Source organism: Stegostoma tigrinum, chromosome 3 (assembly GCF_030684315.1).
Source record: "Stegostoma tigrinum isolate sSteTig4 chromosome 3, sSteTig4.hap1, whole genome shotgun sequence".
Classification (NCBI taxonomy): Eukaryota; Metazoa; Chordata; class Chondrichthyes; order Orectolobiformes; family Stegostomatidae; genus Stegostoma; species Stegostoma tigrinum.
This window is the reverse complement of record NC_081356.1, coordinates 131944231-131960084: the sequence shown is the minus strand read 5'-3', so window position 1 is coordinate 131960084 and position 15854 is coordinate 131944231. Positions and strand designations below refer to the sequence as shown.

The 15854-nt window shown below is 47.1% G+C and overlaps 1 protein-coding gene across 1 annotated transcript in view; it reads left to right on the top strand.

Annotated features, from left to right (window-relative positions):
• LOC125450955 (sialic acid-binding Ig-like lectin 15) overlaps window positions 1-13722 on the top strand; it is a 32338-nt gene extending 18616 nt beyond the window's left edge. Inside the window, exons 3-6 of the mRNA XM_048527457.2 lie at window positions 704-1087; window positions 3803-3833; window positions 7486-7547; window positions 11504-13722. Coding sequence (XP_048383414.1) covers window positions 704-1087; window positions 3803-3833; window positions 7486-7547; window positions 11504-11550 — 524 coding nt within the window. The 3' untranslated portion in view covers window positions 11551-13722. The remainder of the gene's footprint in view (window positions 1-703; window positions 1088-3802; window positions 3834-7485; window positions 7548-11503) is intronic.
• The last annotated feature ends 2132 nt before the right edge of the window (window positions 13723-15854 follow it).

Below are 15854 nucleotides of genomic sequence, written 5' to 3'. Positions count from 1 at the left end.
CACCCATTTGGTACTGCCCTGCATGTGTGAGCCATTTTCAGGTCAGAGGCAGGATGAACTGTCGCCTTCATATTATTCCCTTTCAGTCTCCCACGTAACGTCGATCACATGCTTCCTCCGGGAGTCACCCGAGAGTTTCTCTCTGACTTTATAAATGTGACGTTGACACATTAACCACAATTTCTAGTCATGACTCAACAGCAATGACCATGCGCTAGTGCCTTGCTTTTTGTTTTACTCATTCATGGGATGAGGGTGTTGCTGGCTGGGCAGCATGGTCTAGGCCCGGAACGTCGGCTTTTGTGCTCCTTCGATGCTGCTTGGCCTGCTGTGTTCATCCGGCCTCACACTTTGTTGTCTAGCATTTATTACCCATCTCTAATTTCCCAGAGGGCAGTTCAGAGTCAACCACATTGCTGTGGGCCTGGAGTCTCATGTAGGCCAGACCAGGTAAGGATGACAGTTTCCTTCCCTAAAGGACCTTAGTGAACCCGATGGGTTTTTCCAACAATCAACAATGGATTCACGTTCATCATTTGACTCCTAATTCCAGAATGGAGTTCAAATTCCACCATCTCCCTTGGCAGGATTTGAATGTGAGTCCCCAGAACATTATCTGGGTCTCAGGATTAACAGCCCAGCGATAATACCACCAGATCATCGCCTCCCCTAAATTTATCTGATCAATCCTGTCTCTTTTCAGGCCTGCCTGTCATCCTCAACGTATCGATCCAGGTCATCAACAGCACACAGTTTACCCTGGTGTGCCATGTTCAAGGAGAGCCGTCTCCACACATAGTGTGGGTCGACCCCCAGGACCATAGACTCCCTGTGAACGCCAGCGATACGCCAGTTGTACGAGGTCCAGGGCAGTATCAGGTTGTGGGGGAGCTACGCGATCCGACGCTGGGAGGGAACTACACCTGCGTGGCCTCCAACAGCCTTGGCAATGCCACTCAAGTAATCTACTTCACCAGCTCGAATGAAGACTGGCCGATGCTCAAAGTAATAATTGGCGTCTTGGTTGGAAGCCTCTTTCTGATTGCCCTGATTGTTATTGCCCTTGCAATTTGGAGGAGAAAGACAGGTAAGGTATTGTGATTTAACAGCTGGGGATGTTATGGTAGGCAGTTACATTGGGTTCACTCTGAAAATGTACGTGGTTTGAGGTGTCCTGTAATATTACAGGGGATCAGAGATTTCCCACCTCAAGTTACACAAGAATCTTCAAATCAAAAGGGGATGGAACAGCAAAGAAAAAGGAAAAGAGAAGGAGAGGCTGAGTCCAGATGGGAATGTCTTGGAGGGGAACTTGTAGGGGATGGTGTTCCCATGTACCTGCTGCCCTAGAGTCATAGACTCATTCGGCATGGAAACAGACCGTTCAGTCCAACTCATCCATGCCCACCAGGTTTCACAAACTACATTAGTCCCACTTGCCTGTGTTTGGCCCTAATCCCTCTAAATCTTTTCTTTTCATGTACCTGTCCAAATGTCTTTCAAATATTGTAACTGAACCTGCATCCACCTCTTCCTCTGGCAGTTCATTCCACACTCAAACCACCTTCTGCGTGGAAAAAGTTGCTCCTCATCCCTTTTAAATATTTCTCCTCCCATCTTAAAATTATGCCCTACCCTGTGGAAAAGATCTTTGTTGTTTGCCTTATCTATTTGTGATTTTGTAAACCTCTATAAGTTCACTCCTCCCACACTGCAGGTAAAAAAAATCCCAGCCTAGCCAGCATGTCCCGACAACTCCAACCTTGCAGTCTCCGCAACACCCTTGTAAATCTGTTCTGCACCCTCTCAAGTTTAACAATACTATTCCTATAGCAAGGTGACCAGAACTGTATGCAGTATTCCAAAAATGGCCCAACCAAAGTTCTGTACCACGGCAACATGACCTCCCAACTCCTGCACGCAGCGCTATGAACAATGCAGTCAAGCATAGCAAGTGCCTGCTTCACCACCCTGCTTACCTTCAGGGAACTATGTCTCTATTCATTCGTGAGATGTGGGCGTCACTGGCTGGCCCAGCGTTTCTTGCCCATCCCTCGTTGCCCTCGAGAAGGTGGTGGTGAGCTGCCTTCTTGAACCACTGCAGCCCTCCTGCTATGAGTTGACCCACAATGCATTTCTTTGAGGCTTTGTAGTGATTGATACAACTGAGTAGCTAGCCAGGACATTTCAGAGGGCAGTTGAAAGTCAACCACATTGCTGTCGGTCTGGAGTCACGCCTAGGCCAGACCAGGTAAGTGGTGACAGATTTCCTCCTCTGATGGACGTTAGTGAACCGGATGGGTTTTCTGACAATCGGCAATGATTTCACAGCGATCAGTAGGTTCTTATTTCCAGACATTTTTGTTCTAACTATTGAATTCAAGTTCCACCATCTGCCATGGTAGGATTTGAACCTGGGTCCCCAGAGCATTAACTAAGTTTCTGGATTAGCAGTCGAGCAATATTACCACTAGGCTACCGCCTACCCCCAAGTACCTGAATCTCTGGGTCTCTCTGTTTGACAACACTCCCCAGGGCTCTACCATTAACTGTGTCAGTCCTGCCCTGGTTTGCCATAAAAAGGTGCAACATCTAAACTAAACTCCATCTCCCATTCCTCAACCCATTGGCCCAGCTGATCAAAATTCATTTGTATTCTTGGATAACCTTCCTGACTGTTCACTATATCACCAATTTTGGCATCATCTCGCAAACTTATAAACCATGCTTCCTACATGCTCATCCAAATTGTTTCTATAAATGACAAGTAACAGTGGACCCAGCACCCATCCCTGTGGAACACTGCTCGTCATGGGCCACCAGTGTGAAAAACAATTCTCCACCACCACCCTCTGTCTCTTACCATCAAAAAAAATTCTGCATCCAATTGGAAAGCTCTCCCTGAATCAGTCTGCCATGCCGAACCTTGTCAAAGGTCCATGTCGACAGCATCTACTGCTCTACCCTTATCTATCTTACTGGTCATTTCCTCAAAAAACTCGATCAATTTGAGACACAGTTTCCCACGCACAAAGCCATGTTGACGATCAAAATGCAGGTAAATCCTATCTGTCAGAATCCCCTCCAACTACTTACCCATCACTCACGTCAGACTCACCGGTCTAGTTCCCAGATTTTTCCTTACGGCCCCTCTTATAGGACATAGAAAGATACAGCACAGAACAGGCCCTTTGGCCCTCGATGTTGTGCTAAATAAAGACACATCATTAGCCACCCTCCACTCTTTGGCACCTCACTAGTAGCTGTAACAGATACAAATATCTCAGCAAGGGGGCCCATAAGTTCTTCCCTCACTTCCCACAACATCCTGGGACACACTTGATCAGGCCTTGCCCTTCTGTTGGGAGTGGGTTTGGAAGGTGATGTCTGAGAAGTCTTCATGACTTTCTGCAAGACATCTTGTAGCTAGTACTGCTACTTCTAAGCGTTGGCGGTGGAGGGAGTGGATGCTTGTGGATGTGATGCCAATGAAGTCTTTGTCCTGAATGATGTCAAACTTCTCGAGCGTTGTTGGAGCTGCACACATCCAGGCAAGCGGTGAGCATTCCATCACACTCCTGACTTGTGCCTTGTAGATGTTGGACATGTTTTGGGAGAAGCTGAGTTACTTGCTGCAGTGTTCCTCACCTCTGACCTGCTGCCGTAGCCACTGTGTTTATGTGACAAGTCCATCTATAAACATTCAAACGAGACGGTTACCCAAACAAATTATTGACATTATAGTGAGAGCCTACTAACTGAAATGTTCCAAATATTTCATCGTTCTTTACCTTCTTTCCAGGAATTTTGGATTTTACCCCACAGAGAGAAAGGTATGATTCAGTTTTCTGTTATTAAACATGGCGCTGCATTTTTGTAAAATGGTTTTGTTCTAACAGCTTGTGTCAGAGAAATCTTTAATTGTGATATCCACCGCAAAATGAGACCAGCTCACCAGGAACTTGCAAATTACTTACACCATTTCCCATGGAAAAAGTGCCTTTCCATTCTTAGCACTGTAAACCTGAGTGGATTCAATGGTTTGGAGTAGATTTCTAGCTCGGGTTGTGGATGCTGTGGTTGGTTCGTGGTTGTTCCGTAGACGTTTCATTACCCTGCTGGGTAACATCATCAGTGTAGCTTCGATGAAGAGCCATTGTGTTTTCCCTCCTGGTATTTAACCTCTGAGGTCGGCTGAGCTGGATTGCCTCATTTCTGGTTTTTCTTCACAGTGGGGTATGTATAGGGTCTAGCTCTTTGTATTTGTTGTTGGCTTTCTTTGTGGAGTACCAGGCACTACTTTGGTGGATTGCCTTACGAGGAGAGACTGGACAGACCAGGCCTGTATCCTCTGGAGCTTAGAAGAGTCAGCGATGACTTATTTGAAACATACAAGATCCTGATAGGATTTGACTGGTGGAATGTTGAAAGGATGTTTCCTCCTGTGGGAGAATCTAGAACAAGGGGTTTTAGTTCAAAAATAAGGGGTGGCCCATTTAAAACAGATGACGAAACGCTTTCTCTCTCAGAAAGTTGTGAGCCTTTAGAATGCTCCTCCTTATAAGGCAGTGGATGCAGAATCTTTAAATATTTTTAAGGCAGAAGTAGATAGATTTTTGATTTCAAAGAGGATGAAGGATTATCTGGGATATGCAGGAATGTAGAGTCGAGGTTAGATTCACTCACAGAGCCCATGTGAACTATCTGTCACCAAGATCCCTGTTTCCTGCTGGGAATGCCGTGGACAGTGCTCGATCCGTGGAATGTCCTGGATACTGCCTGATCATTTTCTGAAATTGTAACCACACCTACCTCCTGTCCAAGGGATCATTGGGACCTTTTGGGTCCTAGGAGCCCTCTGTGAGCTCTGGAAACATAGAAGAGTTGAGCAGTAGGAAACCATTCAGCCACGTACCATGTGATCCCTTCAGTCCTAAGACCTGTATCCAACTCCTTCACCAGAACATTCAGTGTTTCTGCCTCAACCACTTTCTATGGCAGAGAATTCCACAGGCTCACAACTCTCTGGGTGAAGGGGCTTTTCCTTGTCTCAGTCCTAAATGGCCTACCCCATATCCTTAGACTGTGAATCGGGACTCCCTGTTCATCAGGAACATGCTCCTTGTGTTTACCCTGTCTAATCCTGTCAGAATTTTTATAGGTCTCTGTGCGATCGATCGATTTTTGATTTTATTGTCATGTATACACAAGTACACATGTACAGGAGCCCAGTGAAAAGTGTATAACATCACCACACAGTGCACCATCTTCGGCCAAAGTACCTAGGTACAAAATCTTAAGAGGTGGTAGAAAGAAAGATCAAAGTTAAACATTGCAGTACATTATGCTTCTAAACTCCAGTGAGTATAATTCGAACCGATCCAGTCTCTCTTCATATGCCAGCCCTGCCAGAGGAAGCCGTTTGATCAATCTTCATTGCACTCCTTCCGTTGCGAGCACATCCCTCCTCAGAGATTTACCCACTCATTGGGCTTCCTGGTCACACCCACCGCCAACTCGACGCAAGGATGCTCAGCTCCTTTCCCGCTAGTTGCAAGGAAACCTGCTTTTTGGAGGTTGGACAGGGATACGGAGGTATCTGTTATTGTCACTCTGCCTATTTCCTCACTGCCTGGTGGACAGGAGCATTCAGCCGCAGGAATCCCATCCTGGTTTGGGAATCTGTTGCATGCCTCTCACTTCCCCCATCTCTCTGACCTTCGTTTAGTGTTGCAACCTCCTGAGACCCCTCCCAGAGGGGTGCTGAATGCCCCGACCCACCCCCCCCCCATCTCTTGCCCCCGCCCCCTCTCGCACCCCCGCTCTCTCCCAGCTGCCTGAGCCTTGAGCTGCCGAAATCCCTGCTGAACCACATCTTCCAACCACCCAAACCCCACCCCGACTCCATCACCAACAACCCCCCCCCCGCTCCATGTGACCAGGTTTTCACAATTAACCGAAATAAAATTCTGCAGATGCTGGAAACATGAATCACAAATAGAGAGTACTCGAGGAACTCAGTGGACCTGGCAGCAATAGTGGAGAGAGAAACAGAGTTAATGTTTCATGCCCTGTACTTTGCTTCTACTGTGTGTTTGTGTGTGTGTGTGTGTGTGTCTGACATAAAGATAGGTGGAGGGGCAGGTAGTAATGAGGAGGTGGGGTCTGCAGAAGGACTTGGACAGGTTAGGAGAGTGGGTAAAGAACTGGCAGAGGGAATACAACGTGGGAGAGTGTGAGGCCATGCACTTTGGTAAAAAGAATAGAAGCGTGGACTGTTTTCTAAAGGGGGAGAAAATTCACAAGTCTAAAGTGCAAAGAGACTTAGGAGTTCTGGTCCAGGATTGTCTCGAGGTAAACTTGCCGGCCGACTGAGTAATTAGGAAGCAAATTCAACTTTGGCATTTATTTTGAGAGGTTTTGAATATAAAAGCAGGGATGTACTTCTGAGGCTCTGGTCAGGCCATATTTGGACTGTTATGCACAGTTTTGGGCCCCTTATCTCAGGAAAGGTGTACTGACCCTGGAGCAGTTTCAGTGGACGTTCACAAGAAAGGTCCCAGGAATGAGAAGTTTAACATTTGAGGACTCTGGGTTTATACTCGATGGAGTATAGAAAGATGAGATTACTGAATGGTCTGGACAGAGTGGATGTTGGGAAGATGCTTCCATTGGTGGGAGAGACTAGGACCCGAGGGCACAGCCTTAGAGTAAAGGGAAGACCTTTTAGAACGGAGATAAGGAGAAACTTCTTCAGCCAGAGAGTGGCGAACCTATGGAATTCACGGCCACAGAAGGCTGAGAGACCAGGCCAATGAGTACCTTTAAGACTGAGACAGATAGGTTCTTCATTATCAAGGGAATCGAGGGTTACAGGGTGAATGGGGTTGAGGAACGTATCAACCATGATTGAATGGCGGAGCAGACTCAATGGGCTGAATGGCCTAATTTCTGCTCCATGCCTGATGGTGTGTGCGCGTGTGCGTGAATGCGTGCATGTGTGTGCTTGAGAGAGAGTGAGTGTGTGCCTGTCTGTGTGTGTGTGAGAGTGTGTGTTTTTGACATGGCGAGAGGGAGGTATATTTCATCAGAAGGAGCATGATGCTTGTGATAAGAGCCAGCAAGTTCTGAAGGAGAGTCAGACTGGATCTGAAGCGTGAACTCTGTTTCCATCTCCACAGACACTATAGGGTTTCTCCACCACTTTCTGTTTCCATTTCAAAATTAGCTCAGTTAGTGTTTCAGCCTTCATTGGTTCTGCCCATAACTTTGTAAAATGACTTTCGGTGCTTTTCTGCATGATATAAATACAACGCCTGTGTGTTCAAGCTCTGACTCAGTCAGGAAGTTCTGTGTGTTTCTGGATGACTAAAGATGAATGCTTGATAATGCAATGGATTTTGGTGAGGCTTTACCATGAATATTATGTCTCTCAATCACAGTAGATATTGTCCTAATAAGTACAAATCTCTTTTTATCTCTTAGATGCCCACCTGATTCATCCAAATATTGTAAAGTGAAACAGTATCAGAAAAAATCAACACCAGGTAATGACCGTCACCGTGAATGTAACTGTTCGAGACAGGTTCCACCAGATGGCTCGAGAGCCTGGTATTGTTCTCATCAGGCCTTCAGATTGAAGGTGATGCTGTTTTAGCGTGGGGAAGCTGTTGCATTGCTGCTGTCTCTGAACTTAGCAGGAGCCTCTGCCTCTCTGTAGCTGCCTGCAATATCAGGATTTACACATTGAACAGCTACCTTCCACCTTACTCCTCTCGTGGCCATGTTCAGTGGGTAATAGAGAAGGCTAATGGGATGTTGCCCTTAATTTCAAAGGGAATGGAACAGAAAAACGTGGAGGTTTTGCTCAAACTATACAAGTCATTAATGAGATCACAGTTGGAATTCTGTGAACAGTTTCAGGACCCTTATCTAAGGAACAACGCCCTGGTATTGAAAGCAGCCCAGAGACGGTTCACTGGTTTGACCCTGGGGATGAAGGAAAAGTCTTCTGAGGAAAGGTTGGGTAGGTTAGGCATTAGATTTATTGCTGGTCACTCATAGGACCTGGGCATCGTTGGCTGGGCCCAGCATTTCTTGCCCATCTCTACTTGCCCCTTGAGAAGGTGGTGGTGAGCTGCTTTCTTGGGAAGATGTTGGAGTGTGGAAGAATGAAACATACAAGGTTCTTAAGGGACTTGATAGGGTAAATGCAGAGAGGTTTTTCTCCTTGTGAGAGAGTATAGGACACAGGGTATAATCTCAGAATAAGGACTTACATTTTAAGACAGAGATGAGTGGGAATTTCTCCTCTCAGAGGGGAGTGAATCTGTGGAATTTTTTACCACAAAAGAGGGTTGTCAAAACTGGGTCATTAAGGAAATACACAGAGTAATGTATCACTGAAACAGACCCCTTTAGTCCAACCAGACAATTCAATCTGACCCAGTCCCATTTGCCAGCTTTTGACCCATACCCCTCAAACCCTTCCTATTCATGTACCCATCCAGATGCCTTTCAAATGTTGTAATTGTACAAGCTTCCTCCACTTCCTCTGGCAGCTCCTTCCATACACACACCACCCACTGTGTGAAAATGTTATCCCTCAGGTCCTTTTTAAATATTTCCCCTCTTACCTTAGACCTACGCCCTTTAGTTCTGGACTCCCCCACCCTGGGGAAAAGACCTTGTCTATTCACCCTATCCATGCTCCTCATGATTTTATAGACCTCTATAAGGTCACCCCTCGGCCTCCGACACTCCAGGGAAAATAGCCCCAGCCTATTCAGCCTCTCCCCATAGCTCAAACCGTCTAAGCCCGGCAACATCCTTACTCCTTTTCTGCACCCTCTCAAGTTTAACACGTCCTTCCTATCCTTAGTATGGAAGCACCAGAATTGCATGCAGTATTCTAAAAGTGTCCTTACAAATATCCTGTACAGCCACAGCATGGCCTCCCAACTCCTAGACTCAGTGCACTGACCAATGAAGGGAAGCGTACCAAACACCTTCTCCCCTATCCTACCTACTTGCTACTCCACTTTCAAGGAACTATGAACCTGCATTCCAAGGTCTCCTTGTTCAGCAACACTCCCCAGGACCTTACCACTAAATGTGTAGGTCCTGCCCTGATTTGCCTTTCCAAAATGCAGCACCTCACATTAGACTGGTTTGTAAACAGTAAGAGAATAAAGGGTTATGGGCACAAGGCAGGAAAGTGAGTTGAGGATTAATAGGGAAGCTGAGACCTCATTGAATGACTCGATGGGCTAAATAGCCTCATTCTGCTCCTATGTTTTATGGACGACCTGAGTCCTGGGGTGGGCTATAAACCTAGAGACAGCAGATTTTCCACCCAGCCCCTCCCATACCTACAGGGGAGAGTTTAAGGAGAGATGCAATAAAGAGGTATTCAAAAGATTTAGGCTTTTTGAGCAAACACTCCATCCACCTGTGTCACAGTCAACATTTTCTGACCAGTTGTTCCAGGTCAAAAGTCACAGGGTTAGCCTTGGCATGGGTCATGTTTTCAGAAGCATAGGCATGAGTGTGCGTGTGAATGAGTGTGTGCGCGCGCACGTGTGAATGAGTGTGCATTTGAGAGTGTGTGTGTGTGTGAGAGAGAGAGAGAGTGTGAGAGTGAATGAGTGTATTTGATTTTCAGTGGTAAGGTGCCCCCTGCTGTCTTGGAAGATGAAGTGTTGACAAATTGATTTACATAGTTTTTAACAATTTCCCAAGGGGGTGAATTCCCAGAAACCAGATTGACTGCTTCAGGTTCTGAGCCACGTATTGTACCAGGGATGTGGCTTTGTGGGGACATCCCACCTGCTCCAGAGATGGCACATTAACAGGGTTAATTAATATCTACACCGCTGCCAGTTTCTCAATGAATGTGCAGCTGTGCCAGCCCACTTTATACCCTCTCCCAGGGCATCATTCCAGACTGTTGGCTCTCGCCTTTCCGGCTGGAATAGCCTGCCCTCACTGTGTTGTGTGTTTGTTTGGGGAGGGGGTGTGACCATTTGGAAAATGGAGAACCTGACCCTAGCCTTACCGCCCCCTCCCTGAGCCCCACACAAACAGCCAATAGAAACCTTCAAATGGCTGATTAAGACTCCCTGAAGGTCCTCACCACGCCTCCAATGGTAAACGCATTGGCCTTTCTTGAAGTTCCTCAGCTGGGTCAGGGATTATGGGGGTGAAAGAGGAAGGGGCTCTTGTTTAAAGTCTCCACTCTCCTGCCTTTTCCCCATAACCCTCAACTCTCTTCCCGATTAAAAACAAAATCTGTGCATCTCATTCTTGAATATATTTAATGCCAGGATACTTTTCCTTAGATAAGGGACTCAGAATCCGTTCACAGTGTTCCAGCTGTGTTCTAACTCGTGCCTTGTACAGTTTTAGCAAAATCCCCCAACTTTTGTTCTCCATTCCCATGGGAATAAAAAGCAGCATTCCATCTGCCAGTCCTGGATGGTAACTCGTTGTGATTCATTCAGGAGGACTCCCAAACCCCTGTGTTGCACCTTTCTCCGTTTAAATAACGTGCAATGGCCGTCCTTCCTGCCAAGGTCCCACTGTTTCCTCCCTCAGCTCTTTGCTACACCCCTTAATAGTGTCACCAGCTTGACCCCCCCCCACCTTCTCAGTCTGAAGCCTCAGTACCTGTACTCAGGTGGGCCTGCTAACTATTGGAGAGATGTTCATAGAATACCCACAGTGCAGATAGAGGCCATTTGGCCCACCAGCTCTGTGCAGACCTTTTGAAGAGCATCCGACTCCTGTAACCCTGCATTTCCTGTGGCTAATTGACCTAACCAGCATGCTCCCTGCACACTATGAGACAATTTAGCCCGACCAATCCATCCTAACCTGCACATCTTTGGACTGTGGGAGGAAACCGGAGCACCGGGAGGAAACCCACACAGACACGGAGAGAATGTGCAAACTCCACACAGACCATCGCCCGAGGGTGGAATTGAACCCGGGTCCCTGGCGCTGTGAGGCAACAGTGCTACCACTGAGCCATCATGTTGGCTGCTCATTGGCTGGTGGCTCTCGGTGGGTGGGCCTTGTGCTGTCAAGATCCCTGCTCCCAGGAGATCACCCCTTCTACTGGCCCCTTACCCCCCACCCCTGCCATCCAACAGATGTAAACAGATCATTGTGCTGGTAGTTCACAGGCACCAGGTTTGCAGAGCGAAGCTATGGAGACCCAATGCACAGTTCACTTCCTTAGACAATGGCAGTTCCTTCAGAAAATTCGTAGAATAGGACAGCACAGTACAGGCCCTTCAGCCCTACACGCCCTACATTTTACTATCCCTCCATGTGCCTATCCAAGAGTCGCATAAATGATTCTGACAATAGTTATTGGAGGCAGAATATTCTGGAAGGAATCTTGGAGCAGAATGTAGCGGAAAGCAGACTGCGTGAACTATAATTTTATTCCACTGACAGATTATCTCTGGCTCTGAAGTTATTTCCTTGCCTTTTGCAGAGAAGACTAGCACTGAACTCAAGTCCCCAGAAGTCAGTAACTGCTAACTGGCAATTTTTACTGCGGGTGACGTTTGCCTGCTGCCACACCCTCGAACTTTGACCTCGCAGAACGCAATCAACTCCAGAAGCTGTGCCCTGGGAAAGGAGTCCTGACCCAGTGTGAAGTCGATATTTTACACTCTCCTGTCTGCTGCCTCAGCGTGACGGACACAAGATTTCTGCATTTGGATTGTCGTCAAGGTTACCTGCTGGCTGGTGTGGGATCTCGAACCTCACTGTGCAGACCAGAAGGTGTGAACATCATCTCTCCCCCATCCCCCCTCCGCCCCACCTTGACTACCTGAGAGATATTATTGCTTTGAGTCCGGATTCAGGGTTCCTTCCCTGAAGGACATTTGAGGACCAGTCCTCTTTATTTATGTGACTGCAACAGCTTATGGTCGGGCTATCAACACAAAATACTGTGGATGCCGGAGATCTGAAACAAGCACAGAGAATGCTGGAGAAACTCAGCAGGTCTAGCAGCATCCTTGGAGAGAGAAGCAGTGTTACCGTTTTGAGTCCGGTGTCCCTTGCTCAGAGCTTCTGGACTCAAGATATTAACTCTGCTTCTGACTCCACAGATTCCAGCCTTGCCAAGTTTCTCCAGCTTTGTGGCCTTGTTTACTGTTAACTTCTTTTATTTCCAGGCTGGACCAAATATTTTGGATTGACCTTCTCTGAATTGCCAGGGCAGGGACATAACCCAACACGCCTGGACCTAGCCTTAGGTTTTGAGGATTGTTAAGCTGTCTGATCACTGGAAACAGCAAACTTGTTGGATCTAGTTTTCCCACTAACCCAGAATGAGTGGGATAAATCCACGCTCCCGGTGCCAAGCACTCACCAGCAGACCCTGTCAATCTGCTGGATTTTGGAATTTTCTGCATGTGCAGCCTCAGTTTCAGGCTCTTGAATGCAACAATCTCATGTAATTTCTGGTTCAGATCCAGAAATGGGATGTGCAGTAGAAAGGCAGTGTTATAGAATCATGGAATCCCCACAGCAGGCCATTCAGCCCATCAAATCCACACCAAACCTCCACAGAGCACCTCACCCAGACCCACGCCCCCTTACTCTATCCCTGTAACCCTGCATTTGCCACGGCCAATCCACCCTAACCTGGACGTCTTTGGACTGTGGGTGGAAACCGGAGCATCTGGAGGAAACCCCATGGATTCTACTATTTGTTTTATGTTGGGTGGTGATCTGAGAAAGTGGTTGGGGAAATGGTATTGAAGTCATCTGATTGAGGGCTAAGTGGCTTCCTCTGGGGATCTCGCTGTTGCCAGGTTGGTACCTGCTGAGGTGGCAAGGGGGTGGTGGGGGGAGCTGGGTGTGTCGGTGAATGGCCCAGCGTATGGCAAGTCCATTTGAGGATGCTGAGTAGGCAGTGCAGCCCAGCCCACCCCACCCCACCCCACCTCGTGCCTGGCCCATGATTCCATCAGATCGTGGAGGGTACGTGCCAGGCCCGGTCAGCAGGGCAGAGGGCTGTTCCTCCCACCCCCATCATGGCGTCTAGGTAATGGATGGATTCTGCACCAGGAGAGTCTATTTCCTCTCACAAACATCATGTTGAAGGACACAATATTTCTAAGATTATTGGTTATTTGATGACTCGGCGAAAGAAGGCGTAATCAGAGTGACTGGGATATTTACTTGTCACTCTGTTTGGTCGGGAGTGGGGTTGTCGACTGGCTCCCTTGGCCAGGGTGTGATACACAACGGTGCCAACAGCACGGGTTCAACCCCTGTGCTGGTAGTTCACAAGTACCAGGTTTGCAGTGTGAAGCTAGGTAGACCCAACTGCCTCTCTGTCTCTCCATATCATCAAAGGGAGCTGTCCATGGTTCCCTGTGGACTATAACTAATTATTTATAGACCTGTTACAAGTTATTTATACTTTCTACATTAGGCAAAATAGTTGCAGTGCCAGAACATTGTTGATTATTGACTGTTTTTACATCAAATGAATGCATGAAGGTGAACATTTTTTTCACTAGCGAGCACTTGTAACGTGGCAGTCCATGCCACTGCATTATGTAAAGAGTACCGATGCATTGTCCACTGCTACCTTCACAAGGGTAACTTAGAGAGAGGCAATACATGTTGGCCCAACCAGCAATGCCTGCATTTTGTATGTGAATAAATGAAAACATTATGGTTTGAATTCTTGTTGGCAGTTTCTTGATCTTTTTCAAATGTCTCACTTGACTTTGACTGAGACAGTGCAGCCATCACTTCACAATTAAGTCTGTGTTAATTCACGGCCAGAAACAACATGCACCCAAGCCTTTAGAATGCAATCTGGGGGAGCAGCGTGGTTATGTTAACAAAGTGTGGAGCTGGATGAACACAGCAGGCCCAGCAGCATCTCAGGAGCACAAAAGCTGACGTTTCGGGCCTAGACCCTTCTTCAGAAAAGGGGGATGGGGAGAGGGTTCTGGAATAAATAGGGAGAGAGGGGGAGGCAGACTGAAGATGGATAGAGGAGAAGATAGGTGGAGAGGAGAGTATAGGTGGGGAGGTGGGGAGGGGATAGGTCAGTCCGGGGAGGACAGACAGGTCAAGGAGGTGGGATGAGGTTAGTAGGTAGGAAATGGAGGTGCGGCTTGAGGTGGGAGGAGGGAATAGGTGAGAGGAAGAACAGGTTAGGGAGGCAGGAACAGGCTGGGCTGGCTTCGGGATGCAGTGGGGGGAGAGGAGATTTTGAAGCTTGCAGTTCCCATTATCTCTGGTTATATACCTTATTTGCAGATACGCAGGTGAAAGGGATTACAATCACAAGGCTGTGTACATGTGTCTCAATCATTGTTTCAGGAGCCAGCAATGAGGATATTGACTGGTGTATTTACTTGTCACTCTGTTTGGTCGGGAGTAGGGTTCTTGACTGGCTCCCTTGGCCAGGGTGTGATACAGAACGGTGCCAACAGCACGGGTTCGATCCCTGTGTTGGCATTTCACAGGTACCATGTTTGCAGACTGAAGCTATATAGACCCAAAGCACAGTTCACTTCCTTAGACAATGACAGTTCCTTCAGAAAATTCGTAGAACAGTACTGCACATTACAGGCCCTTCAGCCCACAATGTTGTGCTGACCTATTATCCTACTCTGAGATCAAACTACCCAGCATATCCTACATTTTACTATCATACACGTGCCTATCAAAGAGTCGCTTACATGCCCCTAATGTATCTGACTCCACTACCACTTCCAGCAGTGCATTCTACTCACCTAACACTCTGGAGAGTTTGAGAAGCAAAGCAGGATCTCTACAGGATTATCCCACATTTACTTTGAAATGAGGCCAACTCACGGACAAACTGAGCTAGACTCAATGAACTAAACTCCCTTGTAACAGCAAAATGGCCCAATGGGAGCATGTTGGGCCCGTGGTGGAGATGGAGACCATTCAGCCCGATGTACATTTGCCAGCTCTTCCTAATAAGATGGAAAGACTCGAAAAATATAAAGGAGCGAGCTATTGGTCCTCTCGAGCCTGCTCTTGCCATTCAGAAAGATCTGTGACTCTGAACCCACCCTGGCCATCAGAAATCTGTCCAACTCAGCCTTAAATATAATCAGTGACCCCTGCTCCACTGCCCTTTGGGGACCACCTGAGAGAAGAAATTCCTCTTCCTCTGAGTCTTAAATAGGTGATCCCGTCCTTTAAATTGCACACCCCCCATTCCTGATTTCCTCTCAAGAGAAAACATTCTCTCAGAAATCACCTGGTCAAGCTCCCTCGGAATTGTCTGCAATTCAATAAAGTCGCTTTTCATTCTCCTCAACTTCAAGGGACATCAGCCAGATCTACTCAACACTTCCTCCATCCCAGGACTCAAATGAGTGAACCTTCTCTCTTGATTTGAGTTTTAAAAGAGAGTTTGGGAATTTTTAATCATCCAAGTTCATTTGGTCATGTTATATCACACATCTGGAGTAGGTAAGACTTGAACCCCGACCTTCTGACCAGAGGTTACCACTGCGTTATTTGAAGCTGGTTTAAAAACTTTGTTTCTGGTGTTGGTGGGATAGCAGAGGATGGATTCAATCCATCAATCTCTGGATTATGCACCCAACATACTCCAACTGGTCCATTTTGGATGCTTAGATCATTGAGGCTAGTCTTGTTTGTCTGAGTTGGCCTAATTAAAAGTCTCAAATTAACCCTTCAAATGCTGTACCTCAGAGATGTTCAGCTTCAAAGAGATAGGTCACCGCATGTGACTCAGGCACTGAGTTTAAGTTTTAAAAACGCACTTACCGACCAGCAAAAAAAATTTCAGCAACAACGAATTCCAG